The following is a 15126-nucleotide window of genomic DNA, read 5'->3' on the forward strand; positions in this document are numbered from 1 at the left end:
AGTACTGTGGACTCTGTTGCTTCCCAACAGGACTGCCCACAGAGGACAGCACATCATGTCATCCTCCTTCTTAAGATATAGCCACAGGGGAGGGGGACGTCTAAAGCCCCCTACCCAGGAGGATCACCGCACCCATGCTGTGCAGACTGCTGCCGGTTATGGTCAGGCTAGATTGAGTTGAAATCCAGCCAGAGCTGTAGGAGAGGCTGCCGGGTGACTGGGCTTGAAGAGCTAGTCAGCATACCCTGTGCACCCCAGGAGGTTCCTGGGGTTGCCAGAAACTTCAGTCCTACCCCCGAGCTGGGAAGAGCTGGTCTCTGGAAGCATTGTGCCCAGCTCTAGGAGAGAAGGCAGGTGGAGGTAGCGCCTGGTGCACGCCCCCGTCAGCAGGCAGCTGCAGCTTTAGGTTCCTGAGAAGCCCTGTCCCCCTGTCCCAGGGAAACCACCAGGAGTGTGAGACCTTCCCAGGCAGTTGTCATGGTCATGTGGTAGTCAGAGGGCCACTTGCCCCCAGTGTCTCCCTGCCGCTGCCCCCACCCCTATGGTCTGCCCCCACAGCCTGTCTGACCCCTCTGTCCCCCCAACTCCCCAGTGTTCAGCTTGCAGGATCTTTGCTGCCGCGCCATCGTCTCCTGCACCCCCGTGCACCTCATTGACAAGCTCCCGCTGCCAGTCACCATCAAGAGCCACCTCAAGTCCTTCTCGATGGCCAATGGCATGAACGCAGTTATGATGCACGGTCGCTCCTACTCCCTGGCCAGTGGGGCTGGGGGCAGTGGCAGCAAGGGCAATAGCCTCAAGAGGTCCAAGTCCATCCGTCCTCCCCAGAGCCCGCCCCAGAACTGCTCGCGGAGCAACTGCAAGATCTCCTAGCAGGGGCAGGCTGGGTGCCACCGCGTCCAGATGCTCTGGGAGGGCTTGCTGGGGACGCCCAGGACATGCGGGGGAGACTGGCCATGAAGCCCTGCCTGAGAAGCGTCGGGCTTCCCTCTGCCTGTGTTGCGTGGAGGGCAGGAGTGTGCAGGAGGCCTCACTCGTGGGCGGTGGAGGAGCTGCTGCGGGCGCTATGTGAATCTTGGTCTGAAACAAACCTGGACTCCAGGGTTGCCTGGACTCGCTGGGAGGGAGCCTGGCTCTCCTTTCTTATTTATATTGAGGACACGAGGACGTTTTACCCATTTTGTACATTTTTAAAGGGTCATCAGGGAAGCCTGGATGCAGCCACATGGTGAGCTCACCTCTTCACAGCCACATGGCTGTGGGGATGCACTTGGGACATCTGAGGGGGGGGGGATTTGAGGCGATGATGGGAAAGGATCCACTGGAATCCTCCTCTGAACTCACGAACACTTGGAGGGGACAGGAGGCACGTGGGCAGGCACACCCTCTGGGAGCTCCTGGCAGCAGGCAGGGGTGTGGCTCCTGCCATCATGCTCTGGATGCCATTCCTGTGTGCCTGGAAGCCACTCTGGTGTCACTACAGGGGTCCCTGCCCTGCCCAGACCTTCCTGCTGTTTGACACCTTCAGTGAGGTTTACTGCACAGCGTCTAATTAGAAGATGCAAAGCCATTTGTCAACTATAAATACTTGGTGGGGCCACCACCTGCTCACCTCCTGTGGCTCTGGACCCTGGGCACTCGCTTCGACCTCCTGTCCTCGGCAGCTTCTGTTCACTGGCCTCGGACATGCCCCTCAGCCGCTGCCCGCCTGTTGTTGCTCTTCTGCCCTGCGAGGCCACATGGCCACCAGAACCACTCTGACCTGTGTCTTGGTGATGCTGTGTGGAACAGGGCCTCATCCACGCTGTGGGCACAGTGTGGACGCTGTGGGCACAGTGTGGACACTGAGTTCTTCCTGAGGACCCTCCGGCCCTTGTGCTGGAGGCCCAGGCACAGTAGGGCTATTCACCTATCTCCTTTTGAAGCCATTGACTGTCCCTCCACAGGGCCCTGGGCAGCAGGTCCACAGGTGCCGTCCTCTGTGACTGCTCCCCACCACCTGCCCCACCTAGCCTGCAAATTCAGTCACACTGGTGCTCAACTCTACCTCCTGCCCTTGGCTCCAGCCCAGCAGCGGCCAGCATGCAGCAGGAACCCTCCCTGGGCCTGGGACCTCCCCTCCACGGAGACTGCACAGTGATGCCATCAGAGGTGGACCTGTGGAGGGCATGGCCCGGGCACCAGTGGACACGCAGTCATGCAGCCTGCTGTTCTGGGAGGGCAAAGGCCCATGTGAGTTGCTGAATGAACAAGGGAGCCTGGGCCAGGCAACTCCAAGGGACCCTGCCTGGAGGCCGGGCCACCTCTCAGCACCACCTGCCTGTTGCTGCCCACAGGGTCCCTTTGTCTGGAATTATGAACAAAATCACACAGACTTTGTCTTGAGGCCCCAGGTGGTCCTGCACTCTCGGTATCAACACTACCCTTACTGCTGTCTGGCACACCTGCCAGTCCTGGTTCTCTGAGCTGTCATTTCTTTGTACAGTAAACGTAATTCAGCTGTGACCCTGTGCCTTGGTTTGTGTGCATCAGTCTCTGGTCTTATGTGGCAGAGTGGGGGTGGGCCTGCCACGAGGGCCCAGCGCTGCTCTGTGCCACCAGACTGGCCCTGGCCTTTGCTGGCCTCTCCATCCCCTACAGCTGACCTCATGGACCTGCAGCAGCCACTGGACTCACCTCCCAGTCACGGGGCCGCACTGTGCTGGAATGGCTGGGCTGTGTTTCCTGGTGGACGGGGCCCACCTCCTCATGCCGAGCCCTTGCTCACAGCCCCCAGCAGCAGACAACCCGGGGGGACTGTCCCCCACAACTTTCCTAGCTTCAAGGACCCCCAAGAGCCAAGCCTGGAGTTGAACCTTCTTGGTGGGAAAGCCATCTATTTCGGAGTGTCCTGGCCTTCAAGCTCTTCCCCAGCCAGGGCTGCCAGGCTACAGTGAATCCGAGGTCATCTGTAGGGAGCCCTGTCCAAGGCCTGGCCCAGCTGCCCCCACCCCACGTTAGGGGCAGGCTCACCCGCAGCCCCCCTTGCAGACCCAGGGACCACTGGCGCCTTGGCCCCTGACAGCCATCTCTGGTCTCATTCTGAGCAGAGTGGGCTTTTCTTACCCTGCCTCCTGGGCCAGAGGTCAGCCACAGGGTCATGGGGGCATTTTCCATCTGTCTCAGAGAAGCACACCCTGGGGCTCCAGGCCTCTGGAGCTGCAGACGGGTTTGGAAGGGCAGATTCCTGTGGCCCTTTGTCCTGCCGCCTGTGTTTGATCTTGGCTGAGAGGCTGGCCAGCTCTCTGCCCTCTCCCACGCCAATGAGGGGCCTCTGTGTCCCTGCTGGCCCAGCCTCAGCAGTGCTGGGAGGGCTTTGAATTCTGGGGCTGGCTGGGGGTAGGGGAGCACTTTCCAGGAGCCCATGGCTCCTTGAGCACCTTCTAAGACGCTTGCTCCTCAGGGTGTGTTCAGATATCCTGGGGCCTAGCTTTCCCTCAGGGTGCTGCTGTCCCCCGTGAAGCTGCATGTCTGGTGCCGGGCAGCCGTGTGACTGGTGTGGCCAGCGTACACATGGACAGCCTTGCTTTTCTTGCACCTGCCTTACCCTGTTGAGGAAGGGCCCAAGGGGCACAGAGCCCTGGGCTAGGAGCCAGGGACCGGCTGTCAGTGTAGGGGTCTCTGGGAATTAAAAATCCCACAGTGTCAGGACTCCACCCCACGGTTAGCAGAGGCCCAGCTGTGGCTGCAAAGGCCTCCCCCCAGCAGGGTTTAGACTCAATCCCAGGCCCTGATGGCAGGTCGTAACCCTGCAAGGATCGTGAAGGTTGTGGAATCTTCACTGGGAAAGGAACGGACTCCCTACCCTTACACACCTCTGCTGGGCTGGATGGGGAGCCCTGTACCTTACTCGGACCCACAGAGGCCAGGTGTCAGCCTGGACCTGCCTTGTGGGGAGACCCAGGCCAGTGGTCAGCTGGGGGTGGGGCGGGAGTGCCTGTGCCTGTCCACTCCCACCAAGTGGGAACCAAAGGGGGTTCATAAGGGTTTAGGTCGAAATCTGAGGTCTGCCAGCCCTGCCCCCTCCTTCATGAGTGGAGAGTGGGAGGGTCTCAAAGAGACTTTGATCTTAGTCCTTCATCCCTAGACCCCAGGGCACGGAGGAAGGTGCTCGGGTTACAGTGTCTCCCCACCTCTCCCCCTCTCTGGCCAGAGCTGGCCCTTGCCCTTCCCCGCCTCTCGGTGACCCTTGTGGCAGTGGTTCTGTGCTCCTGGGCCTCTGGCCCCTCCCCAGCCCTCCTCCCCTCTCCCACTCCCTGCCCTGCGCTGACCTGGGCCTGGGAACCACCCACATGAGTTGGGGCAGTGGGGGACAGGCTGAGGAGGGGCTGGAACCACATGGACAGAAGCTGAGAGCTCGACAGGACAACAGAAGCATCTGCTGTGGACTCAGGGCCGAAAGGGATCCCAGAGAATTGTGAGCGGAGTGAGCAAAGGGGCCTGGGGACGCTGGGGCCCCCAGGGCAGGAGCAGCCGATTCCAGGCCTCACCCCCTAGTGTGGATGCCTGCTGGGAGCCCGGCTCAGTGGGGCCCGAGGAGGGGCTGGTGGCCACTGACCCCCGGCCCCCAACCGAGCAGTCTCCATGCCTGCCCCACAGCGGCTCCTGCCTCTGCTGCTCATGCTGGGGCTGACCGCGGGGGCCGGCCTGCCGCCAGGACCTGGAGGCCACCTGGGCATATGCCCCAACCAGCTCAGCCCCAGCCTGTGGGTGGATGCCCAGAGTACCTGTGAGCGTGAGTGCATCAGGGACCAGGTGAGTGGAGGTAGGGGGCTTGGACTCAGCCACCCTGGGGAAACCCGGACCTCACCCCCAGTCCTAGCCCCAGGAGCACGGTCTCTGGGTTCCAGACTCTTCTGCTAGAGTTTTGGGCTGTGTCTCTCGTCCTCACCAGACCTGCCCCTCCCCACTCTGAGTGCCAGCTATTCTCTGAGGACGGAGTGAACACATGCCTCTGGCCCAGGCCACAGACCCGCCCCATAGACGGCACCACCTGCCCTGCCCTCGGCTGAACCTTTTCCTCATGTCCGGACCAGTGGGGAGGACGAACTCAGGGGGCTCCTGAAGGCACAGCAGGGGTGGGCTGTAGTCAAATGGGTGGCCCTTGCAGCCAGGCACTGTGTCACCTGCAAGAGCTCCATGAGCACATCGCGTGTCCTCCCTGGGCCTCTGTTTCCTCCTCTGTATTATGGGAATAAGAATGAAACTTGCTTGGGATGTCAGAGGCTAAATAGGATGAGCATGTGGCATTGCAGCTCATGGTACTGGAGAGAAAGCAATCCTCCTCAGCTTTCCAAGAGGGGAAACTGAGGCTGTGGGAGAGGCCGTCATTAGCTATAGCCACGGAGCAGGGATTCACTCCTGCCCCATCTGGGCATCCCAACAGGGGAAGGGTGGAGCCCCCGGGGGAAGGCTGGACGGGTGCTGGGGCCTTGCTGAGCTGTCCCCCCTCCCACATCCCCAGGACTGCACAACTGCTGAGAAGTGCTGCACCAATGTGTGTGGGCTGCGGAGCTGTGTGGCGGCCCGCTTCCCCAATGGTGGGCCCGCTTCACCCATGCCAACAGCCTCCTGTGAGGGCTTCGCGTGCCCAGAGCAAGGTTCCAACTGCGACATCTGGGACGGGCAGCCCGTGTGCCGCTGCCGTGACCGCTGCGAGAAGGAACCCAGCTTCACCTGCGCCTCTGACGGCCTCACCTACTACAACCGCTGCTATATGGACGCTGAAGCCTGCCTGCGCGGCCTCCACCTGCATGTGGTGCCCTGCAAGCACATCCTCAGCTGGCCGTCCAGCAGCCCTGGGCCGCCTGAGACCACAGCCCGCCCCACGCCCGGGGCCGCCCCCATGCCGCCCGCGCTGTACAACAGCCCCTCCCCGCAGGCTGTACAGGTTGGGGGCACCGCCAGCCTCCACTGCGACGTCAGCGGCCACCCGCCACCCACTGTGACCTGGGAGAAGCAGAGCCACCAGCGGGAGAACCTGATCATGCGCCCTGACCAGATGTACGGCAACGTGGTGGTCACCAGCATCGGGCAGCTGGTGCTGTACAATGCGCGGCCTGAGGACGCTGGCCTGTACACCTGCACTGCGCGCAACGCTGCTGGCCTGCTGCGGGTGGACTTCCCGCTCTCTGTGATCCAGCGGGAGCCGTCCAGGGACAAGGCCCCCAGCCACCCTGCTGAGTGCCTGCCAGACAGGCAGGCCTGTGCCAGCCCCACCTCCTCCCACCACGTCCTCTGGCACTTTGACCCACAGCGGGGCGGCTGCATGACCTTCCCGGCTCTCGGCTGTGAAGGGGCTGCCTGGGGCTTCGAGACATACGAGGCATGCCAGCAGGCATGTGCCCGTGGCCCCGGGGACACCTGTGTGCTGCCGGCTGTGCAGGGCCCCTGCCAGGGCTGGGAGCCACGCTGGGCCTACAGCCCGCTGCTGCAGCAGTGCCACCCCTTCCTGTACAGTGGCTGCGAGGGCAATGGCAACAACTTCGAGAGCCGTGAGAGCTGCGAGGATGCCTGCCCGGTGCCGAGGATGCCGCCCTGCCGGGCCTGTCGCCACAGGAGCAAGCTGGCACTGAGCCTGTGCCGCAGCGACTTCGCCATCGTGGGACGGCTCACTGAGGTGCTGGAGGAGCCTGAGGCTGGTGCTGGCATCGCCCGCGTGGCCCTGGACAATGTGCTCAAGGACGACAAGATGGGCCTCAAGTTCCTGGGCACCAAGTACCTGGAAGTGACGCTGAGTGGCATGGACTGGACCTGCCCCTGCCCCAATGTGACAGCTGGCAATGAGCCACTAGTAATCATGGGCGAGGTGCATGATGGCGTGGCCATGCTGGACCCTGGCAGCTACATCCGTGCTGCTAACGAGAAGCGTGTCAAGAAGATCTCAGAGCTGCTCGAGAAGAAGGCCTGCGAGCTGCTCAACCGCTTCCAGGACTAGCCTTGCTGCCCGTGCTGTTCCCACTCTCCTTCCCTGTTAAATAAAAGCCTTTCCCTCGCCCCCGGACCTCATGGGCTGCTGGTGCTAGTTGGGAACCCCCTCCCCAGCCTGTTCTCCAGCTGGGGTCCTGCCACCACTTGCAGCTTTGGCTCCTTGCAAGGTCACCAGGGACCACCAACTCACTCCTGGGGACCTCCTGTGTCCCTGAAACACAGGCAGGGACCAGCTCTATCGTGCCCCTGCCACTGTCCCTGGGTCCCACCTCTGTCCTCTGCTGCCCAAGCTCCAGCAGCAAGGTCCAGGACACCCCCAAGCCCTGACCCCACAGAACAGACCCCTCCTGCCCACCCATGCCCACGAAATGCTCCCAGAAAGAGGTGTGGCGGACACCCGCAGTGGGGCAGCAAGAAACACTTTATTTTGAGACAAGCTGAGCCCAGGCTCTTGATGGCCCTGCAGCTGCCAGTCAAGAGCCCAGAGAGGAGTGGTGCTGGTCATCCCCAAGACAGTAGCTGGGCCCAGGGAGGAGGGGCTGGTGATCGGGTTTCTGCCCGACAGAGCCTTCGGCAGGGATGCAGGCATGTGGGGTGAAGGAGGAGGTTACTCTTTCCGGAAAATCAAGCACTTGTTGTTGGCTGGCATGTCTACCTGGAGAAGTGCCTTGCTGGAGGAGTAGCCCTAGGTCCCCAAGGAGACTGCCTGCACCCCCAGCTGTCCCACACCCCACCTACCATCCTCTCCAAGAGCAGGCCACTGGCCTGGCCCAATTTCTCCAGTAGGGCTGTGTCCCGTAGCCCCCACTCCGGGTTCCTGCAGAGGGGAGGGAGGTGGAGTCATGGCCTGGGGGTTAGGTGCCCAGCTCACCTGCCCCCTGAGCCAGGCCCTGTCTCACCCAGCTCTGACCTGCATCTGAGGGTCAGGTCAAAGTCCACGTTGCTCTGGGGAGAGATCTTCCCATTGATGGCATAGGGCTGCAGGGACAGAGAGACATGGCCATTCTCCAGTGGGCCATGGGACAGACTTGCAGGCTAAGATCTGGAAATTGAAAAGGATACCCCCTCCCTGCTCCCAAGAGGAGGGCCACCAGGGGGTACAGAGAGACTAGCAGGTGACAGACAGGTTCCAAAAGGGGTGCCTGGGCGTGTTTAAATGCTTGTGACAATGTCAGGAGAGAGGGGCGACTGAACATACTGCAACAGGAGGGGTGGTGAGAAAGGGAGGGAACTCAGCGGGGAGCAACGTCAACGGAGCAGCAGGGAAAGCCCGTCTCGGGCAGGACCACTCACCCCGTAGGTGATGAGCAAAGCCTTGGGTTTGAGCAGGTGTCCTGCTGCTCTGAAGAGCCCCTAGGGAAGGGAAAACAGGAGGACTGTGAGGCGCCTTCCCCAGGCCTCCGGAAGAGCTCTATGGATTAGAGCGCGGTGTTGTAACACCAAGCTCAAGGGTTCGGATCCCCGTACCCGCCAGCCACCAAAAAGAAAACAGGAAGTACGGGCTGGAAGCTGGGGACCCGCCGGGCCGTGACAAGGGAGAACCCGCCCCAACCCTCGGGTGCAGGGAGAGGGTGGCCTGGCTGGGCTGCGCCGAGCACGGACCTCGGTGCAGCTCAGGGGGCTGATGTGGCTCATGTTGATGCATAACAGCAGGTCCAGCGACTGCGGCGGGATCCCGCCCCACTGCTCCCAGTCCCAGGTCACGTCCAGGTACAGCGGGGCCTTCACGTTGGACAGCCCCTGGGCTCGCGCGGTGGCCGCGATGCTGCGGATGGCGCGCGGGTGGAGCCCGGGTCCGCCAACTCCGCGACCCACGCGCCGCCGCAGTCCCGGACCGCGCCCGCCCGCCGCCGCGGCCGCCGCCCGGCGCACCTGTCCAAGCAGCGCTGGTCCACGTCGGACGGCTGCCACTCGGCGTGCGGAAAGGCGCGCGCGAAGTGCGCCGCGTGCTGGCCAGAGCCCGAGGCCACCTCGAGCACGCGCACACCGCGCCGCGCCGGGTCCACGTACTGGCGCAGCACGTGCAGGATGGGCTCCTTGTTGCGCTCGGCAGCCGCCGCCACCAGCATCGTGCCGCACCGGGGGCTGCCGAGACTAAGGCGGCTGCAGTCCGGCCCCGCGCGGGGCGCGTCGGGAGCCGCGGGGCACGCCGGGAGTTGTGAACTACGACTCCCAGCAGCACGCGCGCCGCCCGTTAAAAGGCCCGCAGCCGGCAGGGGGCGGTGGAAGCAGCCCGGCGGTGGCTGGGCGGGCTGGGGCGGCTGGTGTATACACGATCCCCGTCCCGGGCCCTGCCGCTGTCGTCGCCAGCGTTTTCACAGCACTTGCTCTAAAGTGTTCGCTCGCCACCTCCGCACTGCTCCGGACCGGGACCCGCCCCTTGCTCTTTCCTGGTCTCCTTTCGAACCTCTGAGCTCTTTCCTGAGAGGGGGGAAAAATAAGCTAAGAGCTGTACTTGCGCCGCCCGGGAATCGAACCCGGGTCGCAAGAATGGGAATCTTGCATGATACCACTACACCAGCGGCGCCGTTGGGGGTGTAAGCCACTATCAGGCTGAGGTGGTTGTGACGCCATGCGGGCCCGCCACGCGCATGCGTGCCGCCGCCGCCGCCAGACTGTGGAAGGGCGGGCGCCCAGCGCTGGAGGGGAGGAGCGGGAGGAGGGACGCGGGGTAGAGGATGACCTCGAGTGGAGCCTGCGCCGCCTGAACCGCGCAACCCAGGGCATTCGGGAGCCTGAGGAGCTCCAGCGCGGCTCCTCGGGGGCGGGGCCTGGCGGGCTGCGGTAGGCGGGGCCCTGGGCAGGGACCTGGCCCTTGGGCTCGGGACGCGGTGCTTCTCCGTGGCGCCGCGGTGGCCACAGCCAGCTCTGCGTACGCGGACAGCGTGAGGAGTCGATGACCCCTGAGGTCAAGTGGAGGCCGCGCTGTGTGTGTGCCCGAGGGTTCAGCTCTGGTTGTCGGCTTGGGGTCCCTGTCTCCGAGCGGGCCCTGTTAGTTAGCCCCTTCGCTGGGCAGTTTTTCACGGGTGAGAACCCCCATAGCCGACATCCCTCTGGCCATCATTTTAGCCTGGCATTGCGCTGAGGGGGTACCAGGGTCGGGCATCAGTCGGGATGGCCGGGGTGCGAAGTGGTTAAACCAGGGGGCCAGCCACGCGGCTGACGGACGGGAGGGTTGGCCAGTCTGGACAGGCCCCCGGGAGAACAGCCGGCGGGGGCGTCGGGGGAGCCCAGGAATTGACCTCCTCCTCCGGGCGACCCCGCCATGCGGATGGCGATGTGCGGTGCTCACAGTGACAGTCTTGCAGCAGCCTTTCCTGTTTCAAAGCCCCGAGCTTTCTTTTTTCCTTTTTAAAAAAAAAAAAAAAGATATAAACTTATTAAAAGGGACACATTTATGAAGAATAATTACCAGGGGTGCAGGAAAAAAGGTCAATACAAGTCTGTTAGGAATGTAATCGACACAGGCATTTGAGTGTGCATACCTGAAGGTTGAGATCTTTACCTACAGCTCAATTTTAGTTCAGCCTACACCACTGGGCTAATACAAGAATGGTGTGTATTTGCTGTTGAAAAAAAACCTGCCCCGTCCTTCCGAATCTGAGCCCTTCCAAATGTCAGTGGCTGAGCCTCTTCCCAGCCTCGACACATTTCTGCTGTTATCTTTGGTGCCCAGTGGTAAGCACTGGAATGTTTACTGGAATAACATGTGGGTTTAAGAGTTAGGAATACTTGATAACACCAAGGTCAAGACTTTGGATCCCTACTGGCCAGCTGTTGCCCAAATCAGTCTCAGTCAGAAGGGCCCCAATATAATTCTCTCTAAGGAAGTCAGGACTCCATTTACACCCCAACTTTCTCTCCTGTATGGGCGTGAGCAGACTAGGGCTCACTCATGCCCGGGATCCCGCCGTTTCTCTCCCTCTCTCAATTCTCCCTCCAGAATTTTTTGAAATGAAAGTTAAGGAATTGGCTCACACATATTACAGGGGCTGGCAGCCTGAAATCCAGGAAATCCAGTTGATGCTGCAGAGTCCAAAGGTCCGCAGGGTGGCTGCAGGCTGTCTTGATGCAGGATGGCTGGTGAATTGAAACCAGTCCCAGGGTGCCCAAGCTTCCTGTCCTGCCTCACCTTTTGCCTCTTCTCCTCCTGGTTTGTTGGCCAAGCATGCTACATGTGCTGCAGTCAGGACAGGCGAGCATCCGTCCCTGACCCCCACCTCAAGGGGTTCTCAAAGAGGAGGACCTGTGATGACCAGGGCCACCTGAGGCCAGGTGCCTCTCATCAAGTTGATAGCTGCCTGCCACACTCATCACTTGGGGATGGCAGCTGGTGGGCCAACACCTGCCACTAGCACTCACTGAGTTCAGAGCCTGGGAGAGAAGCCGCTGGACACAGCTGAGAGGGTGAGCACACATCTTCTGGAAAGTCATGGATGTGTCATACGCTGGCAGGGTCCAGCAGGGTCCCACAGACCCTGACGCTCCCTGGGGCCTCCCCCTGTAGCTGGGGTTGAGGTGTGGAGGTGTGGGTTATTGCTGGGGCCTGAAGTGTCCTCTCCTGAGGCTGAATCTGGCTCCCAGGTGCTCTCTTGAGGGGCTTCTCCTATACCAGTGGAAGTACTGGGCACAGGCCACTTCCCAAGTGAGTGTTCAACATGATAAAATCACCAGTACCCTGAGAGGCACGCGCCCTAGATTGTGTGCTGTGAAAGGACCCAGTGCCCACACGGCAGCAGCGCCTGGTCTTGGCCCCCGTGCCCACTTGCTCCCTGGATGCAACTCCTGGGAGGGATGGGCAGCCCCCACTGCACTTCCACTTGCCCTGCTGCCTCGGGAGTCTGGCCCATAGGAGGGGTCTGTGCCTCTGCTCAGTCACCCACAACTGAGCCCCACCCACTGCCCTTCCTCACACTCCCAGAAGGCTGGCCACAGGGCAGGGTCCAGCTTTCCTCCCGGGCTCCAGTCCCATGTGCCCACCATTCATTGGACCCCAGCCCCAGCAGGGGTCCGATGTCCCGGAGCTTCCTTCCCAAGCCCTCTGCAGTGCCCCCCCCCATTCCCTTTCACCACCACCACTTTTTTTGGTGGCCTAGTTTCCTGTGGCTGCTGTAACAAACTATCCCAAAACTTGGTGGCTTAAAACAACAGATTTTTCTTGCAGTTCTGGAGATCAGAAGTCCAAAATAAAGGTGTCAGCTCCCTCCAAAGCCCTACAGGAGGATCCTTCCTTGTCTCTTGCAGCGCCTGGTAGCTCCAGGTGATGCTAGGCTTGTGACCACATCACCCCAATGTCTACTCTGTTTTCACATGGCCTCCTCCTCTGTGTGTCTCTGTGTCCAACTCTCCGTCTCCTTTCTCTTGTAAGGGCACCAGTCATTGGATTTAGGGCCCACCCTAATCCAGGATGATTTCATCTCTAAATCCTTGCCTTAATTATATTTGCAAAGACTCTTATTCTGAGTAAGGTCACAATTTGAGGTTCCAGGTGGACATATGTTCTGAGTACCACCATTCGACCCACGCTACTTGGATTTGGGAACAGGCCAAGCAATCCCTAGGAAACAGGGTGGTAGATGCTGGGGCACCCAACCAGAGCCCTTTCCGGGGGGCTACTGCCACCCCTCCATTGGGAGAAGCCAAGCCCTGAGCCTCACGGAAGCCCATCCTCAAGTCAGGGTTGCTCAGGGAATGGGTTTGGGATCAGGAAAATAGATTGAAGATGACAGAAAAGTTGGGCCGGCCTGTGGCTCACTCGGGAGAGTGCGGTACTGATAACACCAGGGCCACGGGTTCGGATCCTATATAGGGATGGCCGGTTGGCTCACTGGCGGAGCGCGGTGCTGACAACACCAAGTCAAGGGTTAAGATCCCCTTACCGGTCATCTTTTAAAAAAAAAAAAAAAAAGATGACAGAAAACTTGAACTTTTCACCTTTTATGTAAAATTTTAGTATTACATTTACAGGCTTTTCTTTTTTTTTTTTTTTTTAAAGATGACCGGTAAGGGGATCTTAACCCTTGACTTGGTGTTGTCAGCACCATGCTCACCCAGTGAGCTAACCGGCCATCCCTATATGGGATCCGAACACGTGGCCTTGGTATTATCAGCACCGCACTCTCCCGAGTGAGCCACGGGCCGGCCCCTAGAGGCTTTTTCAAGAGAAAAAAAAAGTGCTTTTTTAAAATCAGTATGAAAAGGCCTTTTCTTACTCTGCATGCTGGGTGAGGTTCCTCCCGTCCAGCTGCCCAACTCCAGGACAGGTCCCCCCTCTCTGACAACAGGGAGTGATGCTGGCTGCAAAATGCTGCCTCTGCAGGGGCTTTGCAGGCAGAGAGAGACAGTGTTGATCCAGGTCAAGGCTGGCAGAACTGGAGGGCAGAAGCTCGAGCTCGCCAGGAGCCACTGCCCTGCGCCAGGCTGGCCAGGGTTCCTGCCCAACTGGGAGAACCAGCCCCAGGCCCCACCTTCCAAGGAGACCCTGCAGCAGAGCCGAGGTCATGCAGTAGGGGGTCCAGCTGGACGCTGACCTCTTGGGGCTCTGGTGGGCCCTCCCCAAGCCCTGTCCTCAGGCCAGGGGTGCTCAGCTGGGTCCTGGGAGCAGTGAGGCTACCTGCCCCCCAACCTGTCCTTCCACCTCCCTTGGTGCCCCCTGCACCCCGCTGCCTTGGGGACCAGTGGACTTTCACCCCCACACCTGCCCCAGCTCGTCCTGCCCCCTCCCCTTGGCTTGTCAGGACAATTCTTTGCCCACTGCTCCTGCATGGGAGCCCTTCTGAGAGCTTATGGCCCAACCTTTGACCTCAGGCACGGCCTCTCTGGGCAAGTCCATCTTGTCTTTGCTGGCCTGCCTGGGCACCTGCCCTCAGAGAGCTCATGACAGCTAGGGGGTGCACATCCTTATGCTGGGGGCCTTGCTCCCCTGCACGGCCTTTCTAACTCAGCAGCCCCTTCCTTCCCAGGCTCTTGGTGTGGATGTCCCTCCCCTGGAACATGCACCCTCCAGCCGCAGGCCCCCCAGCACCTGTCCCGCCTCCTTACTGCCTGTGAGTGATTGAGCAGCATGCTCAAGGCCAGTGGGAGCCAGGGCAGGCTGCACAGATGACTTGGGACCAGGCTGGCCTTGACGGACAGGAGCTCTGGTGCTGGTGAGGGGAGAGATGGGCACTGCGGGGGTGGAAAGGGAGGGGTCAGTGAGGGGGTCAGCTTGGCTAGTGAGGGGTCCTTCCTAGGCGGATGTGCTCAGGCCTGGACTCCCAGGATGTGGGCTTGTCTAGGGGGCTGGGCAGCCTCTCCCCACACTGCTCACCAGCCCCCCGCCCTCCCAGGGTCACGGGCCTTGGTCTTTCCCACAGGCCCAACCCAGCCCTGAAGAGGAGGCAGCTGGGGAGGGGAGGCCTTTGTCCTTCCACCTTGCTTAGGACAGGATGCAGAGCCAAGGGGTGTGGGGGCCACATGAGAGGCAGGACAGCCCAGCCACCCCTTGGACAGAAGCTTCCCCAAAGGTCTCCAAGCAAGTCTTCATGCTGGTCACTCCACCCCCATCCCTTCCATGTTGTGCATCTCTTGCTTGTCGTCTGGAGATTTAGAAAGAAAGAACTGCTTCCACCCCTGCCCTGAGGTGCTACCGCCCCTCTTGTCCCAGCTGCAGCAGCCTCGACCTCCCATTCAGAGAATTTGTGGACAGTGGACATCCCCAGACCCTGGTCCCTGCACAGACTGAGCCTCCTCAAATGTTTGTGGGAGGAGTACAGGACCCCTGAGGGCTTTGGGGTGGGTACAAGGATCTGAATTCTTGACCCTGCTGTTATCAACAGCGTAGATTTCAAGACCCATCACCAAGTCTCAGCTCAGCATTTGTCTCCTTGGGTGGGGGAAACATTAGGGATTGAACCCAACCCTATGGAGAATGAGAGCAGGCCTGGGCCATGCCCACAGAGCCCTCAGGCTCAACCCACTAGTGCTAGCCCAGGTGTGGTGGACAGCCCTGAGCAGAGGACTCCCTCGGACCAGGTTTCTGAGCAGCCCTAGAGAGGGGAGGAACAGGCACTCTAATCCTCACAAAGGAACCCTGAGGCGGAGATTAGTGGGTGCTGGGTGCCCCAGGTGTCCTGGCTCTGGGGCCTCCAAGCTCTCTGGAAGTCACCCATGATGATC

At 60.8% G+C, this 15126-nt stretch overlaps 3 protein-coding genes and 1 non-coding gene across 4 annotated transcripts in view; 2 read left to right on the top strand and 2 right to left on the bottom strand.

Annotated features, from left to right (window-relative positions):
* Positions 1–2512, top strand: part of RAB40C (RAB40C, member RAS oncogene family) — a 28150-nt gene extending 25638 nt beyond the window's left edge. Inside the window, exon 6 of the mRNA XM_063099574.1 lies at positions 593–2512. Within this exon, the coding sequence (XP_062955644.1) occupies positions 593–873 (281 nt within the window). The 3' untranslated portion in view covers positions 874–2512. The remainder of the gene's footprint in view (positions 1–592) is intronic.
* A 2111-nt stretch (positions 2513–4623) lies between these two features.
* On the top strand, positions 4624–6976 carry WFIKKN1 (WAP, follistatin/kazal, immunoglobulin, kunitz and netrin domain containing 1). Its single transcript, XM_063101337.1, has 2 exons — positions 4624–4794; positions 5504–6976. Exons 1-2 carry the CDS (start codon positions 4624–4626, stop codon positions 6974–6976), a joined length of 1644 nt encoding a protein of 547 aa, XP_062957407.1.
* A 380-nt stretch (positions 6977–7356) lies between these two features.
* Positions 7357–9094, bottom strand: METTL26 (methyltransferase like 26). The gene is given in 6 exon segments (XM_063100646.1): positions 7357–7556; positions 7559–7624; positions 7708–7786; positions 8263–8322; positions 8572–8734; positions 8842–9094. Coding segments are annotated over 6 exon segments (651 nt in total). The 5' UTR covers positions 9039–9094; the 3' UTR covers positions 7357–7470.
* Positions 9095–9425: 331 nt separating this feature from the next.
* On the bottom strand, positions 9426–9496 carry TRNAG-CCC (transfer RNA glycine (anticodon CCC)). Its single transcript has one exon. It is a non-coding gene; the product is annotated as a tRNA-Gly (tRNA).
* Positions 9497–15126: the final 5630 nt, after the last annotated feature.

Source organism: Cynocephalus volans, chromosome 6 (genome assembly GCF_027409185.1).
Source record: "Cynocephalus volans isolate mCynVol1 chromosome 6, mCynVol1.pri, whole genome shotgun sequence".
Classification (NCBI taxonomy): Eukaryota; Metazoa; Chordata; class Mammalia; order Dermoptera; family Cynocephalidae; genus Cynocephalus; species Cynocephalus volans.

What these genes read in the sequence shown, in the direction of transcription:
- WFIKKN1 (XM_063101337.1), top strand. Translation starts at nt 4,624, where the DNA reads ATGCCTGCCCCACAGCGGCTCCTGCCTCTGCTGCTCATGCTGGGGCTG. An exon ending in GTGAGTGCATCAGGGACCAG is followed by an intron (nt 4,795 to 5,503) that starts GTGAGTGGAGGT and finishes CCACATCCCCAG; the next exon opens with GACTGCACAACTGCTGAGAA.